General features: G+C 42.3%; 1 protein-coding gene across 5 annotated transcripts in view; it reads left to right on the top strand.

Annotated features, from left to right (window-relative positions):
* The window catches only part of SYNDIG1 (synapse differentiation inducing 1), a 78,128-nt gene that overhangs the window by 24,677 nt on the left and 26,843 nt on the right, over positions 1 to 26,608 (top strand). For 4 of the 5 annotated variants that reach the window (XR_003531128.1, XM_027664697.1, XM_027664698.1 and 1 more), the window contains exon 3: positions 4,770 to 4,907. Coding sequence is in view for 3 of the 5 variants with exons in the window: in XM_027664697.1 (XP_027520498.1) it covers positions 4,770 to 4,907 (138 nt within the window). In the remaining 2 variants the exon portion in view is untranslated. Of the gene's footprint in view, positions 1 to 4,769; positions 4,908 to 9,792; positions 9,955 to 26,608 lie in introns of all 5 variants that reach the window. The other variant, XR_003531129.1, reaches the window with a different exon arrangement.

Raw genomic sequence — 26,608 nt, 5'->3', positions numbered from 1 at the left:
GGGAAGGGAAGGGAAGGGAAGGGAAGGGAAGGGAAGGGAAGGGAAGGGAAGGGAAGGGAAGGGAAGGGAAGGGAAGCTTACTTTGTCTTTTACTGTAATTGGCACTCATCTGGGCAAGGTGGTGTTCTGTCTGCAGGAATTTCGTGCTCTGGGGTGATGTCCTCTGGGACTTCATCTCCAGGTAACACCAGTCTTGCCTGCTCTTCTGAGGTCACCTCCTCTTCATCACAGCCGCAAAAAGGCTTGTGTAAGAACTGAGGTAGTTTTATCCCATGTTGTTTTCTCAGCTAAACTCCAAATGTGTTGACAAGAGATGTAATCAGTGAGGATGAGGAGGGTTGTCGTCACTGTAGTAACTACTTTTGCTATGACCAATCCACTGGAAGCAGGAAACCCCCACTATGTGCTCAGTAATTTGAGATTTCTCAAATTACTCTCAAATGAGTAATTTCTGCTACAGGGCCATTGGTATAGGTATCTGTTCTCACAGCAGCACCGTGCATGGGCTGCAGTGACTGCAGCTCATGTGGCCAGGGGAAGGACTGTGGACCTTGCTGAGAGTACGTCTTTCACATTAAAGTGCAAAGATGTGTCTCCAAGTAAGAACCTGACTTACCATAGAAAGGTGCTGCCTTCTGTAAATACTTTCTATGCATTGCTCTGGTTTGAAGTGGTTGTGTCATTGCTGTGGAAGCTGCTGGAACCAGATGTCATGTCTGAAAAGGGGTCAATCCCTCTGTGTCCCAAAGAGAGTGTCAACTTGCTGCTGTTGTTCCTTGACACCCCATGATCCTGCACTCTCTCGACACTTAGGTGATGGCAGCTCCATCAGCATGTATTTTGCCTTGTTTCTTCCTAAGTTTTTTCTAGCATCATGAAGATAGTGATATTGTCTGACAGATCGAAGAGCTCTGTTCAAAGAGAATGAGTTGATTGTGTTTTAGCAGCTCAGTAAAAAGCCTGGCATAACTGGAATTTGTTAGGAGAGTGTGATTGATCTTTGCTCTAGACATGAACAGAATAACTCAATCAAGAAAGGGATGCCCTTTGCCAGTTTGGTTGTTTTTTTTTAATGCTTGCATAAGTTCTTTTTTAATTGGTTATTGCTTGGTTGAAGAAGACACTGTTGGTACACATCTAGAGGGAAAAAAAACTTGATGGTTTGCTATTTCAGGTTGCTTAAACTTGCCTAGCTTAACATTAAATAAAGAAAAAGTTTATGCACTGTCTGTGCAGTCTTGTTCATCATCCAAATCTTGAAAATAAGATAGTTATGCTGTTCCCTAACTTATACAAGAGTTAAAAGCATTTAGTCAGATCAGTGAAATGCTGTAATTGTAAAAAGTTCCATGTAAATTTATAAAGGGACTGTTAAACATAAAAGGAGAGATACTGTGGGCAAGAATATTAATGAATATGCAAAATTAGTTTGGTAACACAAAACTACTCTAACTCATGAATGTAATTCTGACTTCTCAACACTAATGTCTAATTTTTCCAGTTTTGGGGTGCAGCTCTTGCAGAACCAGGAACAAGTGAAGACAGACAGGTAGCCAAATTATCAGTTATCCCAGTGTCAGAAAGGTTTCTGACATTTCTGAGAAGATCTCTCGATAAGCTCAGGATCAGATATCCTATTGTAAGAGACAATGTTAGGAAGAAAGGTTTGTTCAGAGAAAGGAATATTTAGCTGAAAAGGTTAAGAGGTACCTTTTGCTGTTGAATTGCTTTCTGTGATTTATGACTTTTTTTTTCCCCCACTATAGTGGATTGACCTTGGCTGAACACCAAATGCCCACCAAGCTGCTCTATCACTCCCCAGCTGGAAAAGGGGTGAGAGAATAAGATGGAAAATTACTTGTGGGTTGAGATAAGGCAGTTTACCAAAGCAGAAGTGAAAGTTTGCACACGCAAAAGCAAAGCAGATGGTATCAAGGTTTATTCTCTACTTCCCATCAGCAGCTTCCCAGGAAGCAGGGCTTTCAAAACACGTAGTGCTTCCTCAGCAGGCAAGCATTGTAAACAATGAATGCCCCCCCTTCTTCCTCCTCTCCTTGGCTTGTATGTCTGAGCTGACATCATATGGTATGGAATATCCCTTTGGTTAGTTTGGGTCAGCTGACCTGGTTGTGCCCCCTCCCAGGATCTTGCCCTCAATTGGGGAAGGAGTGTTACAGTGCTGATGCTGTGCTCAGCAGTAGCCGAAACACTAGTGTGTTATCACTGCCTCTCTAGCTACCAATGCAAAGCAGAGCACCATGAGGGCTGTTATGGAGAAATGAACTTCATCTCAGCCAGAACCGATATACCCACCATTCTGGTTCATATGTGGTCTACATGGTCAGGACTTTCTGATCAGAATTATTCTGTCACTTTTGGTAATTAACAGTCAGGTCATCGGATCCCATGTGTTCTGTGGGGACTAGACCCATCAAAATGGCATTCACAGTGTAACTCTTCTGTTCAATTAGCATGAGCCTATAGTGACTTAATCTTCCTCATGGAAGATTAACCCTTATGGGTTTTTATAGAACCATAGAATCCTTTAGGTTGGAAAAGACCTTTCAGATCTTCGAGTCCAACCATTAACCCAGCGCTGCCAAGCCCCCACTAAACCAAGTCCCTTAAGTGCCACATCTGTGTATCTTCTAAATACCTCCAGTGATGGTAACTCAACCACTTCCCTGGGCAGACTATTCCAATTCTTGACATCCCTTTCATTGTAGCATAAGTAAGAAAACTTCCACAGCTATCCTCTTGCAAACTAACAGTCACCTCCAGGTGGTACGTAAGCTGCCTGAGATGTGACGCACCACCCTGAGAATGGTTAGTCCCTTTGGAAAGCAGCATAACTGATAATTTTCTGATGATCGAAGTTATCTGAGGAATCTTTGTCCCATTTCATCTCTATCTACAAGAAAAAGGCAATTTGAAATATGAGTCAGGTAGTCTCCACAGATACTTTGCCAGCATACTACTCAGCCAAAAACTGAAAAATCAAAAGCAGTTTTGATTTTTTATATCATCTGTTCAGATGAGAATACTGTTTCAAGGGATGGTTTCAGCAATAGTGTGGATCGTCTCTCTCTTCCTGCTTCCCTTACTCTTGAAAGTACTATTGGTATTAAAAATGACTTGTGTGGCCTGTTCTGAAAATTAAAGCAGAAAGGGAAGTCATCAACTCCAACACTCCAACTCCAGCATCAGCAGGTGTCCCTTCAGAAGTGGGATTTTACTGAGGTTGTACCAAATCGAGCTTTGTCACTTCTGATGAGGCATCAAGAGTTGTGATACCAATATAAATATGTGCATTGCTGGTATGCACATGCAGCACACAATCTCAGTGCATGAGGGACCTGTCTTATCCCCCTACGTGTGCCTCCCAGGCCCCTCTGCTCTGTGGCAGATGCTTGACAGCAATATATGTCAAAGCAGACTTTACATCTTAACAGGTGATGGGTCATGACATCTGGCATGTTTCCCAAATGGGTTGTCTTAGGAGGTAGTCTCTTTGCCCAATGACAAGTGTTTCAAATACCATGGGGCTGCTAGCATTTTCTAGGTCCTTCTCAGTTGTGGCTTGCTCGTGGCATGTTTAGAAACTTACCTTCTTGTGCATAGGTTCATTTTCCTGACTTGCACACTTAGCAGCCAGTTCAGGAGTTTCTATCTTACAGGCCACTAATACAGCAATGTCACTTCAGCAGTTGTTTTGACCCAAAGGCCAAAAGCTCTTGAACAGGCTGCCAAGTTTCTCAGTGGGACAGAAAACCCATGGTCAAAATGCTAAGTTTCTAAATGTAACACAGATGCCTTTCTGCCAGTCAGATTTTGCATAGCATTTCTCCTACAATCAGTGAAGAACACGCAACTACAAGAGAGTTTTCTTGAGAGGATTTTTGGTTGCCTCGTCTCAGGCTGGAGGTGCTCCCAGAATGAGTTAAAAAACTTTTAAGGACCCTTCTTGCACCAAAGATGTAACTCCAAAGCCTGGAATAACACAGCCTTGGTGTCTGTTCCTGTATGTGGACTCCCTGTGAGCAAGTAGGAAGCTGTGCTGGAGAACTGGCCTCGCACAGCAGCAGGGCAGTCAGGTCTGCCATGGACGAGTCCTCGTAATCACCTTGAAAGAAAGTTTTGTGAGATCAGGATTGCTGCAGCTTGACCATGTGGCATCTGAGAAAAAAGCTTGGGTAGCTGCTTCTGCCTTAACACTATGAACCTGGCAGCATCCCATTGCTGCTGGAGCAACTCATGCTTTTTTCTCTTTCAAGCTTGTTCTACCTTGGTCCCTTATGCTTAGGTTTGCACCACATTTGTCACCTTGTCCCCAGTGGGTAATGTCTGGTCACCTAAACAGTGATCTTTTAGAAGAGTGGCGTTTGAGTTGAGAGATGCAGAGCACGCAATGCTTACAGCTCCTTCTGCATTAGATATGTGACGTCATGTTTCCAAAGTGACAACTCACCCAGGTTCACCCTGGTTCATCTGACTAGAGGGTCCCTTTCTTTCATGCTCCCTGCAGTGATTTCCGAAATAATTTGTCATTTCTCATACATTTCCTTTTAAGTTAATGCAATAGTGATGAAGTCTGTGACAAAGCAGGTAAGTGGAGATTCCCATGGCATTCCCAAGGAGGACACCTGCTAGCAGTGCTGTGATACAGTAGGAGAAATGGGAAAATGATCAGAGAATTGGCCCATGGCAGAGGAAAAGCAATAATATCATTAACCAGCACCTCTGCCTTTCTCTCTCTCTCCCCATTCCAGAGCGATTACTCAAGTGACACCGAAAGTGAAGACAATTTCGTGATGATGCCACCAAGAGATCATCTTGGCCTCACTGTGTTCTCCATGCTCTGCTGCTTCTGGCCACTGGGGATTGCTGCCTTTTATCTGTCTCATGAGGTAATGTTACAACATCTCCTGGCAATTCACAGTTTTGCATCCATGGAGTAGCCATCGCTCCACACCACAGGGAAAATTCACCAAAACCCTAATGTGGGCAAGACATTCTTGAGGATAGGGGAGGGTAGTTCAAGAGGATGGTGTGTCCTACACCTTGATATGTCTCTATGATAATAATGGTGGTTGACTTGTGAGACACTTTGCTGAGGAGATGTCTGCAAGATATTTTAGCTTTTAGTTGACAATGGTCAGGTTCCATCAGGTAATACAATGCCTAGCTAAGAATTTTCTGTGGACATGTCCTCTGAATAGAAAACACCCTTGCTATCTCAAACACTTGGCTTTCCCATTGGGCAAACAGATCTATTGGTCCTCTGTCGTGAAGAGGGAAGAGAGGGACGCTCAATATGAGAATCAGCAAGCTTCGTTTATTGATCACTGCTAACAGCTTAATATACACCTTATAATTAGCTCATACATATTGCAAAAGCTAAGCTAATTATTGGTTCTGCTTAAATGTTGATCTCATCTCTTACTCCCTAACATTGTTGACACTTAGATGTTAATTCTGTCTCTCACTCCCTTCCTTTGTTGACACAGGTGGCTTTCAGTTGCTTTTTGTTTTGCTAATCACAGTGTCCTGTTTACCAGCCAACTAACAGGCACAAAACCACTGTAGTCTTGCCATGGCCTTGCTATCTCAGATCTTCTCACGGGCCTAGACAGGCCTTGTTCTATACTCTAACAGCTCATCCATAGCTTTAGCTATATCCATATGCCCTTGTCCTGCTAACTAATCCCCTACAATACCCCCGTTTTTATTTGAGGCCAACAATGTCCTCAGTTTCGAATATTCTTCCAGGAGCAGAAAAATAATTTCTGTTGTACAGAATGAATTTGCTTTCCAGGAACCATTTCCTTTCCCCATGAAAAATTGTTCAGTCAGTTCTTCTTTTCCAGTTTTAATATGGAAATACTTCTTTACTAAAAAAGTGACAATGTTTTTGTTTGTTTCCATCATGAGACAGTCTTGACACTGTCTAACTTACAATCACTGTACGCTCATGGTTTGTTTCAACAAGTATGTGAGTGCAAAGTAATTACTGAGTTTCCCAGCATGGCAGATAATGTAACATGACAGAAAAGGAGCCACACTGGCCCTCTCATCAGTGACTGCAAGGAAGCATTTGCTTATATTTCTGTCCGGTGTCTATTGCAAACTACAGTCTGTACTCCACATTTACACTGTCAGCTGTATTTCTGATCTGCCTGCATTAAACATCTACCAGCCCTGGTTATTTGTCAAATCAGGGCAGGCACTTCAGATCTGAAGACTCATAGTCTTCAAGATCAAAAAAAGAGATACAGCACTACTATTTTTTGCTTTAAATGATGTCTGTCGTTGGACTTGAAAGCCTCTGAGACTATTAGAGTTTGTCCAGTGGAAAATAATAAGTTTTGTTTGTTTGAGTGCTATTAATTTCTCAAGTTTGGGTCAAGGGATCTTCCTGATGACATTGACAGTAGAAAGTACAGCATTGGGTGGGATGTGCAGGCACTTTAGTATCCTACCATTTGGTCCTTCAGACTGAGCTATGCACCAGCAGTTGCAATGGCCACATCTCCTCACACATATGGACTGGGCAGGGTTTTTCACCAATTCTACCACCAAGGAAGGATTGAGAGTTTGTCACCATTAGCAGTGTGTTTGCCCTGTGCTGGGATAAATAGTGCTTTCATTAATTTCCTGTGGTAGTGTTCCTTCAGGAGCCCTAGGGATTTCGAGCTAGTTTTATCTAAGCAGTGAAAGCACAGCACACTCCAATAAATGCAAAACAAACAACATAATTAAGTACTAAAAAGCAGTATGACAGAGAAGCTGAATGTGCTGAGAGCCAGTGTACAAAGGCCAGGGCATCCTCATTAGCTGTGAACTGATCCCAGGGGCCAGCATGAATCCATAAGACCCTATGACTTCAACAGGAGAGTACAGAAGGTGGAAAAGGACACATAAACACAGGGAAAGCTGATGGTATTACACTGAAGGATTTTGGCACCGGAAAATGAAAACTTGGGTGGTGTTTGGTTTAGCATGATGATGGAGAACAGCTGATTGTGGCTGCCTAAACCTAGAAGCTGTCTGCAAGAAAGGTCAGGCAGGTGCTTTGCTTTTATTAGGTTGAGAGACAGTAAATGAATCTTTGTTAATTGACCCCTAGAATACATCAAGGCAAGCTGTGGATAAATCCAGTCAGGAGAAAATACTGTATTTCTGAGGAATTTTGACTTCTGCTTCTTCTTTTTGCACTGGAAATAGAAATATTATCATCTCTCCCTATTAAAAAAATGATGATAATACTACCATCTCTGCATGCTGTTTTCCTCTGGTCTCTTAGCTCTCTGACCACAATAGCAGAATCAGCTGTGAACTCATTTCTCAAATCTCTTGTGGAAAGATGATCCAGTTTGTCCCAGTCCAGCACATCTGTCTGTCCACTCCCTGAGTTCCCAGGCAGCTACCTTTGCTGCCTGCCTTCCCCTTCACCAGGTCCTTCACAGCCCCAAGAAAGTGGCTCTTCTGCAAAACACCACATCTAACAAACTGGCATTTTCCAGTAGAAAAATGAAACTAAAATTAAGACCGAAACCTTATATGGCTGAGAACTAGCTGAGATAGCTAGTATAATCAACCAAGCCCCTGCACCTAGCTAAGCTAATACTGACAGTGGTTTTATATGTGAGGGAGCAAAACATTATGTCCTATTAGTATGGGATTTCTATTTATATAGGTCTTTCAGCTTACACTTCTGAAAAACATTTGAGATCTCTCTTTCTTTAATTCAAAACGGTAGCCTAACATTCCCCATGGTTTATCGAAAGTCAGAACTATAACTGAAGATAAAATCTTGGCACTTGTGTTCAGATTTTTTTTTGCCGTTACTTGAGCTCCTGAAAATTTTGTGTTTGCAAAAGTCTCCTGGGTAATTCTACTAAAAAGTCCCAGTCTGGGAAAAAATTGTAACACATGGGAACTTCAGAGATGGTAGATGGATTCTTTGTTCCAGAATAGAGCACTTGTGATGAACTTTATTTAAAAAAAAACTGGTCTGCTCTAGATGTGCAATGCATTTGCAGCTAAAGGCCTGATTTGCAGAAGATGTGTCTGCAGTACAGTTCATTCCAAAGGGACAGGTGCTCTCAGTTTATTTCTGCATCACCTAGCAGTACATTTATGTTGCGTATGCCTGTGTCATGGTACAAAAGAATTATACAGGGATGGACGCTATAAGGTTTTAGAGGTGCTCTTTACAAGCCGAATGATTTAGTTTTAGGGGTTTTGTGCTCCATGAAAGCAATGTGCTTCGCTGCAGTTGCTGTTTCTGCTTCATGTGGAACTTACTGTTTCCACCAAGGCTCTTGCTGATTGCCTCACAGGCATGAGGTGTCCTCCTGGTCACACTGGCTTCATGCTCAGTGGTGTCCAAGGTGCCCCCTCACTTGAGCTATCACAGCTAAAATACAGGGATACAGGGGCTTTGCACACATCATCCATTCCAGTGACATGTTCAGAGGCCACTGCTTTAGGGTAACCCCTCAGGAGGGATAACATCTCTGAGTACTCTGATTTTTAACAGTAGACACTGTTTATTCACTAGTTTTCCACTCTTCTACAAATGGGGCATGTGAGTTTTTAGGCTTGCAGTTTTTTGGATTGTTTGCTTTTCTAACAAACACCTGATAGTTGAGCTCAGTCAGAGGAGGTTTTGTGCAGTTTGCAGGGAAACCTTTGCAAAAAAAAAAATGTAAATTATGCCTTTCAAAAACTCTCCTTCACAGTGTCTAATCAGAAAACCCTCATTATTTTTATTTTTTCATAAATCTCCACCCTCTGGAATCATGCAGATACCTCAGTTTTTATTTTCACTGAAGTTTTTAGCTTTTTAGATTGCAGGCAAGTGTGAAGCTTCATAAATCAGAGCAAGAACTTTAAAAATAGATTTTTTTTTTGTCTTGTCGAGTTTACCCTTAAATCTATCAGTTGATTTCTGAGGACCTGTGTCAGGATTTCCACTGAGGGGAGACTGGGGGGGTGGCGGTAATAATCCTGCAATGTCTTTTTATCTGAATCCTGTTTTTCTCCCTGCATTTATTTTTAGGGAAGAGAGCAATACCATGGCGCACATTCCTTTTTCTCCTGTAAAAAGAAATGCATTACCAGAGAGCTAAGCCTGTGCTGGTGTGAATGAGATTCACTTTTACCAGCTCTCTTGCAGGCGGAAACAAGAGCATGTACAATACCTCCATCCAGCTTCCATGCAAGACCCATGAAGCTATGTCAGACTGACATAGACATATGCCTGAAAAATCCCACTTTCCCTCTCCGGCAGCGGGTGAGACCTGCCAGGCAGCAGACTGCAATCCAAGCACATGTGAGCAATCACTTCCCGTCTGCTGCGCTTATGCCCTGCTGTAACTACCTCCCTTGCAGGGTGATGGAGGGATGCAAGGCTCTGTAATTATTTCCCCAGCCCATAAATTGCTTTACTGGGCACAGCTCCAAATACCACTGCTCAAATTGTCTCACTAAAGGATTTTCTTGAGTTTTCACATGAACACAAGGCATACGTGATCAGACAAAGGAGTAGCTTGTCTTTCTTTGCGATAACTTCTGAAATATTTGGCTAATTTCCATCCAGTTCAAAGACAGAGGCTTTGAAAAATCTGTATCTTGACATATTTCAGTGGTCACTGGGAAAAAGAAAGAAATACTGTTTGTGCCTCCACTGGGAGGGAGCAGACAGTATGAATTTAATTTTTATCAGAGACCAGAGGTTCTGCTCAGCACATATGAATGTATTTCACTGTCTCTGCTTTTCTGCATCAGGTTTTGACATCTAGCTGCAAAAGAACAGAGAAGTAACAGCCAGGTATTATCTGTTATTTATTCGTTGGAAATGTGGCTCATAGTCCCATCTCAACAAAGAAAACCATGAGGCGGTTCAGCAGTGTGATGTGCCACACTCCATCAAACTAGCTAGTGGTGCTGGTAAGAACCTTTCAATGCTTTATGAGCCCACTCTTTTCTTTTTTTCCTCTCTGTTCCACTCTACTCCATCAGAAAACCGAATACATTCTATTATAAAGAACTTGACATCCACAGACCTAAGCATATGTTTGTACTGGTGATTTCATCTCTTGTGTCAGAGATGAAAAGTCTCAGGCAAAATGAAAAATCTGGAGTGTTTTTCTTTACTTGGCAGTGACAGGCCAAGATGTATACTTGCAAGGTGTGCTGGTCAGCATTGCTGAAGCCATGCTAGCGAAGCAGACAGTGGGCTTTTGCATTTTCAAGAGATATTGTTGATTTTTCAGCACTGCATTATTTCTTGGATGAAGCTGTGCTTGTGCAAAAGGTTGTCAAAAGAAGATGGGCTTTAACCTCCTTAAATATAACATGAAAAAGTCCCTTAGTATCTGTCTTGGACCAAATCATGCAATTCTTGAGCTGAAGCTGGTCTGTTGCTTCAAGTCACACCAATTGGATATAGGGTACTAAGTATATTCTGGGACTACTGTGAGGGACCGAAAGAAATGCAGTGGCTCGTAGTCCAGAGCAATAAAATCAACACCATGAGACTACCACATGGTTTGCAGCCCTGCCATTTTCTGGACTCCTGGTAGCTGGATCTATGCTGAATCTAGGGCGGTAGCTGTAATTCTTTTTTTCTCTCTTTCTTTTTCTCTCTCTCTTTCTTCTTCCTCTTCTCCTAATTTCCTTTTCTTGATATTTGGGAAACTTAAACCTGAATGGGTTGGAATTTGCTAAGTTAATGCTTTGTGAAATGTTTTAAATTGATTGAATGTTTACTTTAAACTTTTGTCAAGTTTCCTTACTTTCCAAGTTTGCCAGTAAAAGTGTGTTATTTTGATCCCTTGAAAAACATCGTAGCATTTTTCTGATGCACAACCTCAAGATATAAAAGAACGGAAGGCCCTTTTAATAAATCCATCATGTGGGTTTTGGAGCCTTGTATATTTTTAATGTAAAACATCTTCGATGAGCTCGTGGTAAGAGCCTGGGGTCTTACAGCTGCCCAGCCCTGTTTCTGCTGACAGTCATGCAAAGCTAAGGTCTTTTTTGGCAGAAGTCGTGCCAGTGTCTTGCTGAGATGGCCAAGGGCTGATGGTATGGCTGCTGTCCTCACATGAGAGTCCTGGACCTCGGAGGTCACCAGCCTATTTCCCACTTTGGGACGTGGCAGATACCATGACTTACTGGATTCCTCTGAGCCTGTTTCGGTCTTAATAGCTGATGAATATAGTTTCAGTTTAGTTAATATTTATTATTTCTTGATATGCCAACTGTTCAGCTGGTGGTAATCACTCCTCCTCTACTCACTTCTCTGTGGAATGTCTGGCTTTGTCAGCTCTGTATAACTGAGGAGAGGATTAACCCAAGGACTCACACAGAGGGTCAGATTCCCTGACCAATGCTGGGGCAGTCCATGCTTCTGTGGCTTCACCCCTAGGTGCCTGTGGCTCCCAGACCCTTATGTCATGGGGTTTAGCTACTTACTGGGATCAGTTGTATTTTCTGGGACTTGTCTTCACTGATCCAATTAAGAGCTGAGTTTTTCCAGCTACATTTGTCACAAAGGAGTAGCTCTGGAGAACTGACCCACTAGCTTTCAGGCCTGAAGTTTGGTAAGAGATTGAAACCATTGAAAACAAGGTTTTATATAAGAAAATATGAAGTAAACACTGTTTGCAAACTGCTCATATGGCTCTGCTTGCAACTGTCTCTGCATGAGTGCATATGTGTGCACTCTTGTTAAAACATTGTGCTTGCAAGAATAGGCACTTCAGGATCATCAGATGACCCCATAATTTTAGCGGTCACAAGACAGTTGTCTTGTACTTGCATATGGTTCTTCAGTCATACGTATCTTGTACTTTGACTTGCATCCATGCTCTGGCCTTTGATGATCACTTTTAGCTGACATCCTTTGGTTTTGCAAAAAGTGGTTCAGTATATTCAAGAAGTTTGCAACTTGTGCTCCTTTCAGAGGTGGGGTAAGCCTCATCCTGGATGGAGTGACAGAGGATATCTCATGATCCTCATTGCCCAGGGTGTACCTCGGACAATGATAGCCACTGTGAGGTGGGGTTTGTTAGTTACCAGCACCTCTAATTCTCCACTTTCCAGGTGGGAGCTGGTTGCCAGCCAGTGGTTTGCATGTGGGTAGACTTTGCTTATGCCAAGTTTTCCCTTTCGGGTAGATGTCTCCTGAGAAGAGAGGTGTTTGTGCACACAAGAAAGTGGCCATTTAGAGTGTTTTGTGTATCAGCAGAGGCTGATTTCAGTGCACTCTGGATGAGGTTTTGTGTTAGGGAACTTTATAAGTGTCTTGTATAATTCCCTCTTCATTCCTCTTTGTCCTTCTGATCTTGTGGTCACATTTCCAATTCACAAACTACAGCTACAAAAAGGGATTAAATTAATGAATGACCTGATTGCTTTAACCCTTAAACTAATTTTAAATAATTGGAAAGGTAGCTGGCAAATAGCATTCTCTTGAGAGTTTAATTCATTATGCAGGTGTTTAATTACAAGGAAGTTTTGGGACAGAAGAGAAACCAACTTGAAATGTTTGAGGAGATGAGAGATCTCTTTTATTATCAGGAACATCCTGCACAATGGCAAATATTGTACTTGAATTGTTCTGTGCGAGACATTTGTGCTTCACACATTATGCTGAGCCAGCCAGAGCCCAGAGATATGTCAATATAATCATCCTGGAAGGGTATAAAACATTATTCCCTCATGGCATCCTCTTTTCATCCTGCTGTTACTTTTTGTTGCTCCTCTATTGGCTCATTATTTCACCAGCTTATGAGACAGTGAGGATTGTTTCAGTGCACACCTGCCACTAAGCTTGGTGTGTCTGTAGGATTCAAAATCATTCACAGGCCTGTCTGGTGTAGTCATCTGAAGAGTAGGGTAATAAATCTTCCACAGCAGTTTATCAGGGGGTTCAGTCTCCCTGACATTTAGGCAATTCTGACTAAGTTTAAACAATTTTTTAATCTTAGTGGATTTTTTAGTGGGTTGGGTTTTTTTTAGTTTAGACAGAAAGGATGCATTTTGTTAGTAGGGATATGGAATTAGAATCGTTGTCAGGAATATGGAGAGGATTTTCTTAATCTTCATGTATCTCAGCTAAATACTTCAGGTTTTTGCATCTGCAGAGTGTCCAGGATTAATTATATTCCAGGAGAGGGCACAGAAGGAGCATGCTCCCAGTCCAAGAACAAAACCAGTCCACATGATTTTGCACTTCCCTAGTTATTTTGCCCTGCTGAAAGAGGCATAAGAAAAGAAGAGACTTCATTGCAGGTCTGGAAATGGAACATGGTCCCCTCATTATGGCTATTCCAGTGGCTGCTTCCATTGTCAAAAAGGCCAAAAAACTTTAGATACTGCTTCAGAAGCCTGGTAATATGTCAAAACTCCTCACATTCAAAGTGCTAAGTGATCTCCTTGGAATTCTTCTGTGGGTAGGAGAACAGGGTGTTTGTCTAGAATAGTTCTTTGGGTGTTGTTTATATAAGAGACTTTTCTTTCATCTCATGCTGTGGCAGCACCTTTTTAAAAAAAATAAATGAATACAGGCACACACATTTGAAGTTCAGTCTATGTGGCAGTAAATGAATGAATGTTTTCAACAGCAAAGACTTAAGGTTAGCCTTTTATCGCTCTGCAGAATACTCAGGGTTTTTTCCTTCTTCTCAGAGATTAACATCATGTACCAGAGACTCGAGGCTGTATTCTGATCTTGAATACACAGCTTGCTATCTCTTAGCAGCTGTTTTGGTGAGGGCCACTGAATTACTGCTTTGTTTGAATGCACAGCAAAGGGAGTTGATAACTTCTGATTACAATCTACATATCTTTTCCAAATAGGCTGCAGAAAAACACTTTGAAGATTTGAATCTTGTGAGCTAGGCACCCAAATATGCCTGCCAGACAACTCCTCATTGAATTGACTGACTTCCCAGCAATAGGAAAGAAATCAAGTTTTTATATATTTATATTGGGGTGAACTACAAGAACAAACTGAAAAGGAAGGGACTAGGATCTACCTGCAGCTGTGCAGTTTTCATCTAAAACTGGGCATGGCACTTCCACAAGTAATGATTATGCTCTTCGGCCTAAAATAAACACTGAATTGTCTGTCATATGAAAAGGGGGGCCCACTGCAAGGCAGAACCTGGGAAAGAACACAACTGTTGTAAAAACTGATAAAATATCTGAGGCAGGAAGGGGAAAGACTTGGTTTTCAGCTGTTCTTCCTGAGCACCATGCACCTTCTCAGTGGTTATGCACTGAGGTCTTCCTCCAGAGCAAATGGTTGCTGTGGCTGTCCTGACAGTGAGCCTACAGACTTTGCCACTGAGTGCCACTGAGTGCAATAAGTTTTACTTATTCAAGTAAAAGCTAAAACATATAAAGGAGTCAAATCATGGAACCCTGAAAGGTAGTGTAGTACAAGACAGATGTTTTGACTAGTGGCAGTGCCCCGGGGGACTTCTCTAAAGTTAAATTCTGTGCCAGCCAAAAAGGTCAAGAGTCAACAAGAGCAGCAACAAATAAACCTGTTCCATTAAAGCAGATGGAGAGATTGTACTTTATTCCCATGGCTCTGGAGAAAATATTGAACCCAGTAGAAACTGTTTCCCTAAGGCAGCCAGTAGAAATTCAGGCTTCTGTGGCATACAGATGTATAGGTACCGTCCTCCTTGCATAGCTCTGGCCTCAATATTGACCCTGCCTCATACCAGTCTCTGTGGTACCCTGTTTCTAACCCTTGTTTTATTTGTGCCTGAAATGGTTGAAATCTTTCTCTAAGAAATAAAAGATTAGTTAATTTTCTAATAGTATCACATTGTTTCCTAACACTATTTCCTGTATAAACAACAGCCTTTGCTGGATGCTTTGCCTTCAGGTCTATCCACAGAGGTAGGCAGGACAAATGCACTTATCAAGACACATGATGTACTTTTGGTAGTAAAACTAGTGTAGTATTTTATGTCACTGGAGTGAAAAAAAACACTAACTTTTTCATGTTGGGAAAATCTTTCTTCTCCCTTCCCCCATGCCAGGTTACTATGAAAATACACTCATTATGGGATGCAATGGGCAATGAGTTATGAAGGACATTTCCACATCTTGCCATTTCTTGTATTATTTCCAAGACGTGTGAAAGAGTCAGCGCTGCTTGTGTGAATGCAAGTCCACACGTGTTCACAGAGGGACACAACTTCCTCCAGGAGGATGGGCAAGACCAGAAGTTAAAAAAGAGGTGTCACAGCATCATCCAAGAAGGATGGAATTGACAGTCTCTGCTTTACCCTATTCCTCATCCTGCTTTCCTTGAAGTGAGTGCTTCATCAAGTCCAGGAGAAAGGATGCAATTCAAATCAGCTATTACCCAGAATTTCCAGTCCCAAAGGTGGCCAATGGATGTGTCTGCCCCAGAACCATGAGGTATATTCCCAAGTGGGATCTCTTCTTACAGCTACTATCTCTAACGAGAGGTGTAGAAACGTGATGGGATCAGGAAAGGCAAAACTTTTCTTCCTAGTTTTGTTTAGGGAGCCTTGTGTGGCTGGGATTTGCACTTTTTGTTGCTCATTCATCTGATGGGGAATCTCTAGAAAGAGTCATGTCCCCCCTTCACGATGGGGACTGAAGGTCTGATAATGGCAGAGAGAGTACATTCCAAATCCTCCTAGGTGTGATAACCCAGGAAATGGGATTTGGTGTCCAGAGGCATGCGGGCCTTTGTACTAGTTTAAATAGTAACTGTCCCAGCCTGAGATTTCTGTATTTCATTCAAGACACCACACTCAGTAATTGTTCTGAATGTGTCCTCATTCCTTGACCTTGTCTCACTGCTGGCATTGTTCCGAGCAGGTTTCTACAAGCTGCGACTAATTAATCCTAATTAATTAGGTGCCCTCACTTACACAAAAGTTATTGTAAAACAGCAGCTTCACAGACCTCAGGGGACCTTGTCACAGTATTGGTCCCAAGACTGTCCAAATTGTCTATGCTAACACTTCAGCTTCAGCGCATCCACCCAGAATCACAGCTGTGACAGGTTGGTTCAGCTTAAGCTGGACTCACTCTGAGGATCACCTGGGCCTTTTCTGATGTGCTTTCTGCTTGTCTTACATATTTGAAAACTTTATTTTGTTAAATGTGGTAACGCCCAACTTATCCTGTGACCATCGCTGTATAATTGAGAATACAAATTTCTTGTTTCCCAGGACTTTCAGTATCCCCACAGTGAAAATGAATATTCAAATCCCATGGACATTGGCTCTTATTCTTAACATATCTTTGTTCTGTCAACATTTCAGCAATTTTTCCCCCATCAACCTTGTTTCAAACCTACAGATAGATATTCTAATTGTGTCATGGAAGTGATGCCTTATGACTCCCTCCCCCATTTCTAGTTACTTCTGTGTTGTATAATAACAACAAACCATAACACACACTTCATATGTCTTCTGATGGGAAAACAGATCATCATAGAGGTTTTCAACAGCTGTATGCTGGAAAAGAAATGAGCAGCACTAGTTCCTCTTAATTTCTTTATTAACATCAAAAAATCTCAAAGTATTTCAGGGTGTTGGATTCAGCCTGGGGAATTGGTAATATTATTTACCTGGGGTTTTTTCTCATGAACTGCAAGTGGAGTGTTATGCTTTCCATACATTTCTTAAAGTTACTGGGCAGAAGTATTGAAAACAGAGAAGAATGAAGTGTCAGTTAAACAAAATTTCAAGGTGAGCTCAGGGAGCAACTGTTCATTGTGGCATGGGATGGATGTCTCAGTTTAGATTTCCTGTATTCCTATGTAAACATGAGACCCAATTCAGCCATGCACAGTATGTATGTCTAAATGGGGCGTAACAGTGGCTCTCCTTCATTGAGGGGACTGGGGTCTCAGAATCAGAAAGGCCTTCATCTTGGGAAGGTTATAAGAGCATTCCTGCATCTCCTGATGATGCAATTCTCTGCAGATAATGCCTTCCTCTGGGATCCCAAGCATCCATGACTGCTGGACACCCGGAACACACCATGCTCGGGCAGGCAATTACTTTCAGTATTCAGGAAAGGGGACGTGTAAACGCAGTGAATTTCTGGAGTGTTCATTTCTGAAGGTTCCTTAGTGCATCAAGTAGATTTGCCAATGCACTGAGAGGGGACATTACTCCCCTGGTAGCAGGAACAACCTGTGGTAGAAATACTACAGTAATATCACTTGCTTGTTCTTGGAAGAACTTGTACTCTCTTGCATTTATATATATTTTATATATGTATATTCAACCTCTAATACATTTACTAGTGGCATAGATTTCAGTTCGATTTCTTTCATCAGTCAGTGTACAAAGCAGCAGTAGGTATATTTGAAGTCTAACTGTGCTTCTGCTAGGTTTGGCATGGAGTTGGTTTTGCCTGAACCTGAATCTTGCTTCCTTTTCATCTACAGAGAAAAAAATACGTGGCATTGGAAGGGGATCATGACTAGGACACTCTGACCACTCTGCAGCTCCCCTTTCCACGCTTTGCTATCCTTGTTGCTCTCTCTGCCCCTTGGGTCCAGGACTCCTTGAATTGGACATTTCTCATTTACTGTGGCCCAGTAATAAATTCAGTCTTCAAAATCCGTTAGGGATTAATTGCAAACAGAAGTTATACTGTTTTAGTTAAAGCAGCATACTTCAGGCAGCCCACCTCTGTAATGTAAGCTTAGTATCAAAGTCCTTTGTAGCAGAAAATGTCTTCCCAGATAAAAGAGTATGTGTAGAAGGGAGTAATCTGTCCTGCAGGAAGCACAAATATACTGGCATGCTCTGTTACAATTAACTTGAAAGAGAAATCAGCATCCTGCTAGGTGCAGCAATGGAAGCATGCCACATGCACTGCTGAGATCTGTGCCTGTCATTTGATGCCAGGGACATTTCTGCTTATCTTTAAATCGTAGAGGAGTAGAGGAACATAGATCATGTTTAAAAGCCAGTGGGACTCAAGCTGCCAAGTTGTTCATCAGCACTGAAAAATGCAACCTTGTATTCAGTCACTTCATAGGTAAAAAGTGTCAAAGGCAGACCCATGGAGGCTGAGAGATTTTTGTTCTCTCTGGTCACCTGGCACATCACAGAAGGCCACCTAGGAAAGAGGAAGGAAAGAGTTGGTCAGTGGTGTGGTGTTTAGTAGGCATTCAGGAGGGTTTCTGCACAACAAAGGCAATCGAGGTAGTCAAATGGGTCCTTCATGGGAGTGCAACAACTAAAAGGGAGGTGAACAATGGGAAAGAAGAGAAATAACCATCATCTCTGTACATCTCTGCACAGGCTAGGCTAGCCAATGCAGGCAGGCTTATGGGGACCTGTGAAGCACTTCCTGTTCCCACTGAAGGCTGTCCTTATGTTGGGCTCTGCTGCCTAGCTCTTTACTACATTTCCAGGCTTACAGCTGGGGGAGCTTTTGTTTTGGGCAGATGGCCACTTCCAGTATTCAGAAAAGGGGAGATGAGTAAAACTGTATGTGAAATCAGATAGGTTATGTTTACTTGCTCTTTGCCATAATGTGATTTGGGGGAAATAGCTGCTTGCACTCATTTTGGAAAGTCAGCCATATCTGAACAATTTCACAGGGAGCAATGTCACAGGAAAATCTGGAGCAAAGATTTGTTTCCCTGCATTTGCTGTTTTGCTAGAGAGCTCTGCTATTACCACAGAATCCCTCCCCTGCCCCCCCGCCACCCAAGAGCTTCCTTGTGGATTTGAGGCTGTAATGTTTCTGTGACCACAAAGGAAACAGCATGTTTGAAAATTATTTGATAAGGCCAGAATAATTTACCTCCTATGAAGTGTGACATATTTCAGCATTTGCCAATTAAGCGGAGAGATTGCTGTCATAGCTCTGCACGAGGGAAAATTACAACCTCTGTGAAATCTCTTTGGCAGGATGTGCATCATCTACTATCTCCAGTGTGAGAACAGGGTGGTGACAGTACTGTCGGCATTAAATCACCCTTCCAGTATGTTAAGCTTCTCTTTTAATCTACTAGCCTGTAGCTCACCAACCTGGAGTCTTCACCATATGTGCTTGCACCTGGTATTTATTTTACTGAATAAGGAACATGGAATAGAAGCTGAATAGGAGAGGAAACGTTGTCTAGTTCAGACTAGGCATCCCAGACCTTCCATTTTATGGTGACCAGATGGAGCAGGGAATTATACCAGCAGTGAGAATAACGTTAAGTTGATGCCATAAGCACAGGTAAATCTGAGTGTAAAACTTTGGTAGGCTATATAATACCTTTTTTTCACACAAATTTTCATTTATCACATGGAAATAGTTTCTTGGTGATCTCCCTTGCTCAGAGGCATCAGGGAGCAGCAAGATCAGGGTCACCCCACTATGGAAGGGGAACAGGGTGCCAGGGGTGACACTAAGGCAGAGCAGTGTCCTGTACCACTGGGCACAGCGTATTGCTGCCTTCGAAGCCCTGATGACAGGTACCTACCTTTCTCCCTAGAGCAATGATATTTGGAGCATGATGTCTCCTGGAGACATGGATCGCTAATTTGGGAAGGCATTCCTGTTGGGGGGAGGTGCAGGTAGGGTGAGTTGTAATGTCTGGACTTCTACAAGATGGTGACATAGGACCTGAAACCTGCTTGGTTCAGAAGAGTTATTCAGCAGCAGGGGCAAATGGACACCTACTCCTTTAAACAGGAGACCTACTGGCTGTCTTGCCATTTTGGCATATCCTCCTACTTGGTCACAGAGGTAGATTAGGATGATGCTTTGCAGAGTTTGGTGTCTAGTGTCTGCTTTTTATCTTCAGCCTGTGGTTGTTAACACCAAAACCAGGTTTTTATTGTGGTTAAAAAACGTTCAGCAGATGGCATCATTCTGTGCAGCAACGCATGGAAGGGTGTGAATGGTATTGGTGTGAGTGGTGCAAAGCAGCAAGGACAAAGAAAGACTTAAGGAGGAAAAGGACACTCTGGTCTTATACGGGGCAAAGATTTTGATTAGGAAGCTCTATCAATGTAGGGAAGACAAAATGCCCAGTAAGACGTGATGTTTAGGTATGACTTGTCTGAGGTCGGTTGTACAGCCCTACAACTACAGAAGCAAACACTGTGTTATATATAGCAACTTCTTATTTATTCTTTGCACAACATGCATAACGGAATCATGGAATCTGTTTCAGGAGACAAGTAGAGAAGAAAAATCAAAACAGCAACCTTAATGTGAGCTGGGAAGTTCTTTCTTCATTGCCGGCATTTTAAAAGGGGCAAGTCAACAAACACAACCTGTGCTCAAGGGTCACTGAGCTGTCAGCAGTAAAGGGGTAGTCTATGAAGAAGAGGTGAATTATTCTCCAATATCCCTATATTGTTTTAGCAAGCATTTACACATGAAACTCCAGCTCCTAGTCGGTTGCCACCATCTCCTGCTGTGTCTTTGTCTCAAATCCCTTCTTGTAAGGAGGCAGTGCTTCAAGCAACATTAGAGTGTAGGAGAAGCAGAAGATGCTCCTCCTTCCATCACTCATGGGGTTCTGATCCTCCTTTTCTGCATCAAAGACTTGGAACAGGACTGTGGTTAGGAGTTGACAGGCTGTGCTGGGAGGAAAGCCTGCTGTGCTCCAAGACGGTGGAGAAAGGAGAGACATGCTGGGGGGGTGGGGGCAGTGAGCCCCTGTCTGTAACACTCACAAATGATGCAGAGTCCTTGAATCAGTTCAGGCCCCTTTGGTGAATACAACTTCATGTGAAACTGCGTCACTCTGAGTTTCACTGTGCCATAAAGTCCGCTGAGGGAAATCCTGACTTCTCATCTTAAAAATAAAATAAGTTAGAGAGAGCGGTACTCTAAAAGACATAAACAACCATGCCAAGAGGGTCTCACTAGGGCATTTTAGCCAACGGAGCAGAATGGGATGTTCAGCTAAACAGCCAGAACAAGAAGTGCTGCTAATAGCAGCAGTTAAGTATTTTAGTTGGTGTTAGAATGTACCTATGGCTGAGACATTGCTGATTCATTTGTGATACCTGAAATTCTATTAGTTGCTCAAAGGCCAAATTGTTCTGCTTTGCGTATACAAGAGAAAGCCTCTTGCTTTTCTCTAGTGAATTGATTTAAGAGGGAGGGGAAACATATTTTGGAGAAAGCAAGTTAAAGATTTTTTGTTAATGATAAATGGCTGAGCGTAATTTAGTTTATTACTAAGTCTAAAGAAAGGAAACAGACCCATGATGTCATGTCTTTTTAGCTCCATTCAAACTCTTCATCTCCTCTTTTTCTGACTGAAATGACTGATAACATCCTAGACATTATGCATGGCAAAGACCTTTAAGTTCGTTTTGCCCATCCGTCTGCCACAACCATGTTCTTACTCAGAATAGTAAACAAGAAAACCATATTAGAGACAAACATCACTAAAAGAATGGGTAGTACTAAGAAATTCTTTACTCATTTCTGTATGTCACCCTTGGTCTGAAAGCAGAGGCAATCAATGTGAATGATTTTAGTGCCATGTGGCATCAAATAAATGTTACATCGCTTCCTACAATGCTTTTGTCATGTGTTGGTTTTGATGACTTTTAGATTTAGTGAACTACTTTTCAGAGCTAATGCCTCTCATGAACCACTGGTTGAACTCACTGGGAACAGTAAAGCCCTAGAGCATCCCTGATGGTAGACATCTGTGACTGGGAACGTGTCAGGTTGAACAGTCAAAAATACAGCTCCTAGAAAGAAAGGCGATCTGCCAGAAATCCAGAGTATGAGAGGCAGGCCTTAGAACAAAAACTGGTGAAGAAGAAGGGGTCTGTTATCATACCTTTTTACAGAACCTGTCATACTGGACCCTGATGCCCCTGAGACAAAGATGAGGAATGCACATCAGTGACTTTCTGTAGGGTAGGGTCCATCTTTCAGAGCTGTGGGGTTGTGGCATACCAACTCACATCTGGAACTCTGAGTGCAGTACAAATGGTATATTTATTCAGCAGGTGTGTTGCAGCAGTGCCTCTCAAGAGTTGCAGTTACACACAAGCCAGTCATACTCCCTGCCTCTCCTACTTACACATTCATTACTGCTGTTCTGACATCTCTACTGTCACTACTAGGTCCTCTGGCTACTGTCCTGAGAGCATATTTGCCAGAACTGACAATATAGCTTTGCATCAGCAAATGCCACCTCTCCATATGGACAGTTACCTTTCCAAATCTTGTTTTATGGCCAAGTGTTCTCTAACATCATCATAACCCACTGGAAATTGTGGGTGCTCTAACCCACAGAGCAATATATGAAGACCTAACCCATCTCCAATGATGTGTTCCTACACTGCTCCCAGAGCACTTGCCAAGTTCACCCTGAGCTCCCAGGAACACTTTCACTGTGGCTTCAGCACCATATAGCAGAAATGACTGGGAGAGCTGCCTCCTTCCACTGCTCTGTCTCCATGAGGATGCCCTGACTTCTCTGATTAGCTGTCTGTGGCAGGGATCTCTGCAAGTGCTTGCTGCCTCTGACCCCCTGCAAGGAAAGACCATTAACATGCAGCCTGCCTGCCTGTGGAAAATGATACCTCTATACCTAGAAGTGAAGGATAACCAAATCAACACCCAGTTCTACTCCATTAATATGGCCTTCAGGAGGCAAATGCCTCTTAACAAGAAATTATGTGCCACTGATCATTTCATTTCAGCATCCAGGGCTCCTCATTAGTTCACAAGACAGTTTTCCTTTAGTGAAATGTCTTCCAACAGCATCTCTCACAGTCAGTGAATCTACTTGCTCAAGTGAGGAAACGTGAGCTGTTTTCCTGCAGGTGCTGCAAGAGGCACAAACATCCCTAACATCAGAAAAATGCCACCTCTATCCTGGATTACAGGCATCCCCATGCAATGGTATATGTGCCTCTGTTTTGCCTCCACATCTCTTTTCAGTCCTCAGGTGGGAATATGAGCAAGAAACCACAGTTTAGGGTCCCCCCAAAACTCAAGACTGGATTATCATGCACTCCATGATGGTGTTGACACAGCAGCACTGGGCATTTTTGTACACATTAGGAGCAGAGAACTCATTTCTGTTGCAAAACCCCTGCTAGGAATAAAGTTAAATCCTCTAGGATCATTAAACTCATTTTGTTGTGGGTTCATTCTCCCTCAAGTCAAGGATAACACTTGTCTTGGCACTTCTTTTTTTCATCTTCTCAAATTTCTTTAATAAGTCTGCTTATATTGAGAATATATTTGTCTTGCGTTGGGAGTGCTGAGAGATACCCCTGGTCCCTTCTGTTAGCTATGCCCTCTCCTCAGAAAATCTCTTTCACTGAATCCCTTTCAGTTTCTCCTGACTAAGAGGTAATTTCCAACCACTAATCACTGGCTAACTGTTATGCAAGCATTATTTGAAGTTCCCCTCAAGCATTTGCAGTTCCCACTCTCTAGGGCTTAGCTCAACCACCAGCTCCAAGGTACCTCCAGCCGGAGACAAGAACCTTTGGGAATGACTTTGCAAGGCTTTGTTTACGCAATCGTTTCGGTCAGCTTTCATGCCGGCATCTCTGTGACAAAATGAGCTGCTGGTCCCTTATCTAGCAGTGGCTGTTGAGGCTAGTTGGATTGGGGGGTACAACCCAAGCAAAGGAGAAGTCCTTTGCTAGCAGAGACATGCCACTGAAAGCAATAATGGATCCCCTGTCGACTGTGTTGATGATGCTGGATCACCATGAGGGAACATTACATGGCTTTATATTTGTGATTTGCATAGCTTGCATTGTAGAGGTTTACAGTCTAATGTATGCATTTGCTTCTCTGTTGGGAGCTGTAAAGAAGAAAATCATGTAATAAAGAGCCTTCTGGTCCTGACATAAAATTCAGCATAATGCCTTCCTTCCTGCTGTTGCCTACTGTGTGTGGCAGTGTTACCGTTATCTAAATGCCAGCTAGGGCTCCTCGATGCTGTAGAGCAGAGCAGAGGAAAAGTCTGGAGAAGAGTTGAAGAGGGAGAAATTCAGGAATGCTCTCCAATTATGTGACAGGCAGGAAATATTTATACTCTTCTCCATATCCAGTTCAGGTTGGCTAAAACCCCCTCAGTCCTAGGTTCCATTGGGATGGGTCTGAGTTTGATTTCAGAAAAAGCTTTGTAGTTGTAAAGAGGGGGGAAATGCAATACCACTTCACCTGAGCAGAGATGTGCAAAACATTTAGATGAACAGTCAGGGATGGCTTTGCAGCTTTTATAGACAGAGCTTAATAGCTCTACGAGCTTTTAATTGTTTTGTAAAACACTCTCTTATGCCAGTGTGTTATACACTGGAACTGATTTATTAACATGCCTCTGCTCTGTAGGTAATCTCAGCGGGGGAAAAAAGCATAGTAATGTTTAATTTTACACAACAGCAATCTATCTCCATCTTAAATTAGTTTACTTAATAATAAGTTAGTTACTTAATAATAAATTAGTTACTTAATAGCCTGGTGCATTTGCAGCCTTTTCGGAATGAGCCTATTTGCAGATCTCGGGGTTGGTGACTACTTGCTGTCCTGTCTCTCCTAACCAACTTTATTAGCAAACATAATGCCCACTCTTTCAAATCTCAGAGGCAGGTGAATAGGCCTGAAAAGTAGCTCATTTCTTCAAAGACCAGAGTAGAGTTGGCAGTAAAAACCTGGTGCCTCTTTTCCTCCCACCAGTAGTTTCTCCATTAACTGGAGCCAAAAAAAAAAGGAAAAAAAGCCATCCTGAGAGATCTTTTCAGACTTCAAAAATTTACCTTAGGATGAAATTCCAGTTCTGAACCATTGATTCTTTTCATGAAGAATTGGGAAAGAGGTGGGTGTGATGTTTAGAAATCAATTTGCAGCTCTGGACACCCTGCTTTATGAGGTGACAGATCTCCATTTGCCATAAATGGGTGCATAAGGCTTTCTACTTAAGATCTGTACTCTCTTTCTGAGTAATGGGACAGATCACGACTCTAGGCTGGTCCTTTAGGAATTATTCTTGATATCTGTGAAACTTTCTGTGATTGCTTTCAGGTATAGTGTTTCTCTTTGCATGATACTCTATGTCTCACTTCATGCAAGTTTTGTGTCTTTTGACTGGTAATCTTACCGAACTGACAAGAGAGCTCTGTCACATTTGTAACTTACTTGGATTTTCTTGGTCTGATGTCATATGCAAACAGTATATAGTGTACTATATTTGTGACTTTCCTAGATGGTGACCAAACTGCTTTTTTAGGATTGCAGAGTTCAAGACTGTGTATTTTGGGACTAACATTTAGTTGACTCTTTATTGTATTAATACCCTATACTCTGAAAATGATAGGTAGTTTCCTCTAGCAGGAAGAAAAGTGTTTATGATGGGTTTCTTAATATTCAGTAAAGCCGTAGTGAATGACTAAGAATAGTTATCAATTCATACCAGCAGACTCTGTTGATACATTTACAGCCATCAAAAAGGATTTGACAGGTAGTCCAAGCACAGCGTTCCCTTTTTTCCCTGCTCCCTTTAAAAAAGAACTTAAACCGAAATAAAAATGCTTCAATGAGCATGCACTAGTCAAAGCAAAACAAAAGAAAACCCAAGTTTGCATTTAAAGGCTACATGTTTCCATACAGAATTGCTATCCTGCTTTATATTTGCATTATTTAGTGTTGGTATGACTCCCTGCAGGAGTTTCCTGGCCATGGTGCATAATGGTGGAGAGGCAGTCCCAATGAGAACACTGGTCCTCAGATGAGAGGGAGACGCTCGACAGAATAACTGCAGCTGCTTTGGAGCAGTGCTGCAGCAGAGTATTGGAACAAAGGTATTTTCCTTTTCTCAGCACTGTTTTACACATCCCCAAGAATATCTTCACAGAGAGCAGTTGTGTTCTGTCAAATGCCATATACAGGCAAACAAACATTGAACACATTGAGAGAGAATTCCCAGCCAGGCTCTGCTGTTTGTTTCTGTAATTCTCAGCTTCTGCTTTGCAAGCTTACTGGTGAAGAAGAGGCTATGACAAATTCCCCCAGAGGTCTGTATTTCTGTGCTGTTGGGGCTCTATATCTATGCCAGTTAACGACTATTTCCTCTATTGTAAATTATCCACATACAACAGGAGCACTTTTAGTCCATACTCTGCTAGCAGTCACAGCTATTTTAATCACCCTCTTTTGCAAATTCTGCATCCCGCACATCCCTCTTTTGATGTGCACATCCTCTTCAACCAGGTCACTCAAGCAAACAACTGCTTTCGCAGCACCCCTATCTGGAGCATTGCTCCAAATTACGGAAGGCAGATATGTTTATTATTATTTAAGATCTGTCAGGACTATATTAACCACGTTGATAGTTCTGCTGAGATCTTCACTGCAGAAAGAAATGAACAAAGGAACAAAACAAACAAAGGGATCTGAGATCTCTAAATTGTTCCTGTTCCATGGCAACTTTCCTTGAAGACTAGAAGACTCTTTAGGTAAAATAACATAGTGTGCTTGCTCAGCCCTTTTATACCCCAGGGTATCAGTTGTTTCCCACTGCTGAGGACTTGCATCACTTCTTATTTCTGTTCTTTCATGTTACGCAAGCTCTTCATTT

The sequence above is a fragment of the Corapipo altera genome, unplaced genomic scaffold (assembly GCF_003945725.1).
Source record: "Corapipo altera isolate COAL_440 unplaced genomic scaffold, ASM394572v1 76, whole genome shotgun sequence".
Lineage (NCBI taxonomy): Eukaryota > Metazoa > Chordata > Aves > Passeriformes > Pipridae > Corapipo > Corapipo altera.
This window is presented reverse-complemented; position numbering and strand designations above follow the sequence as displayed.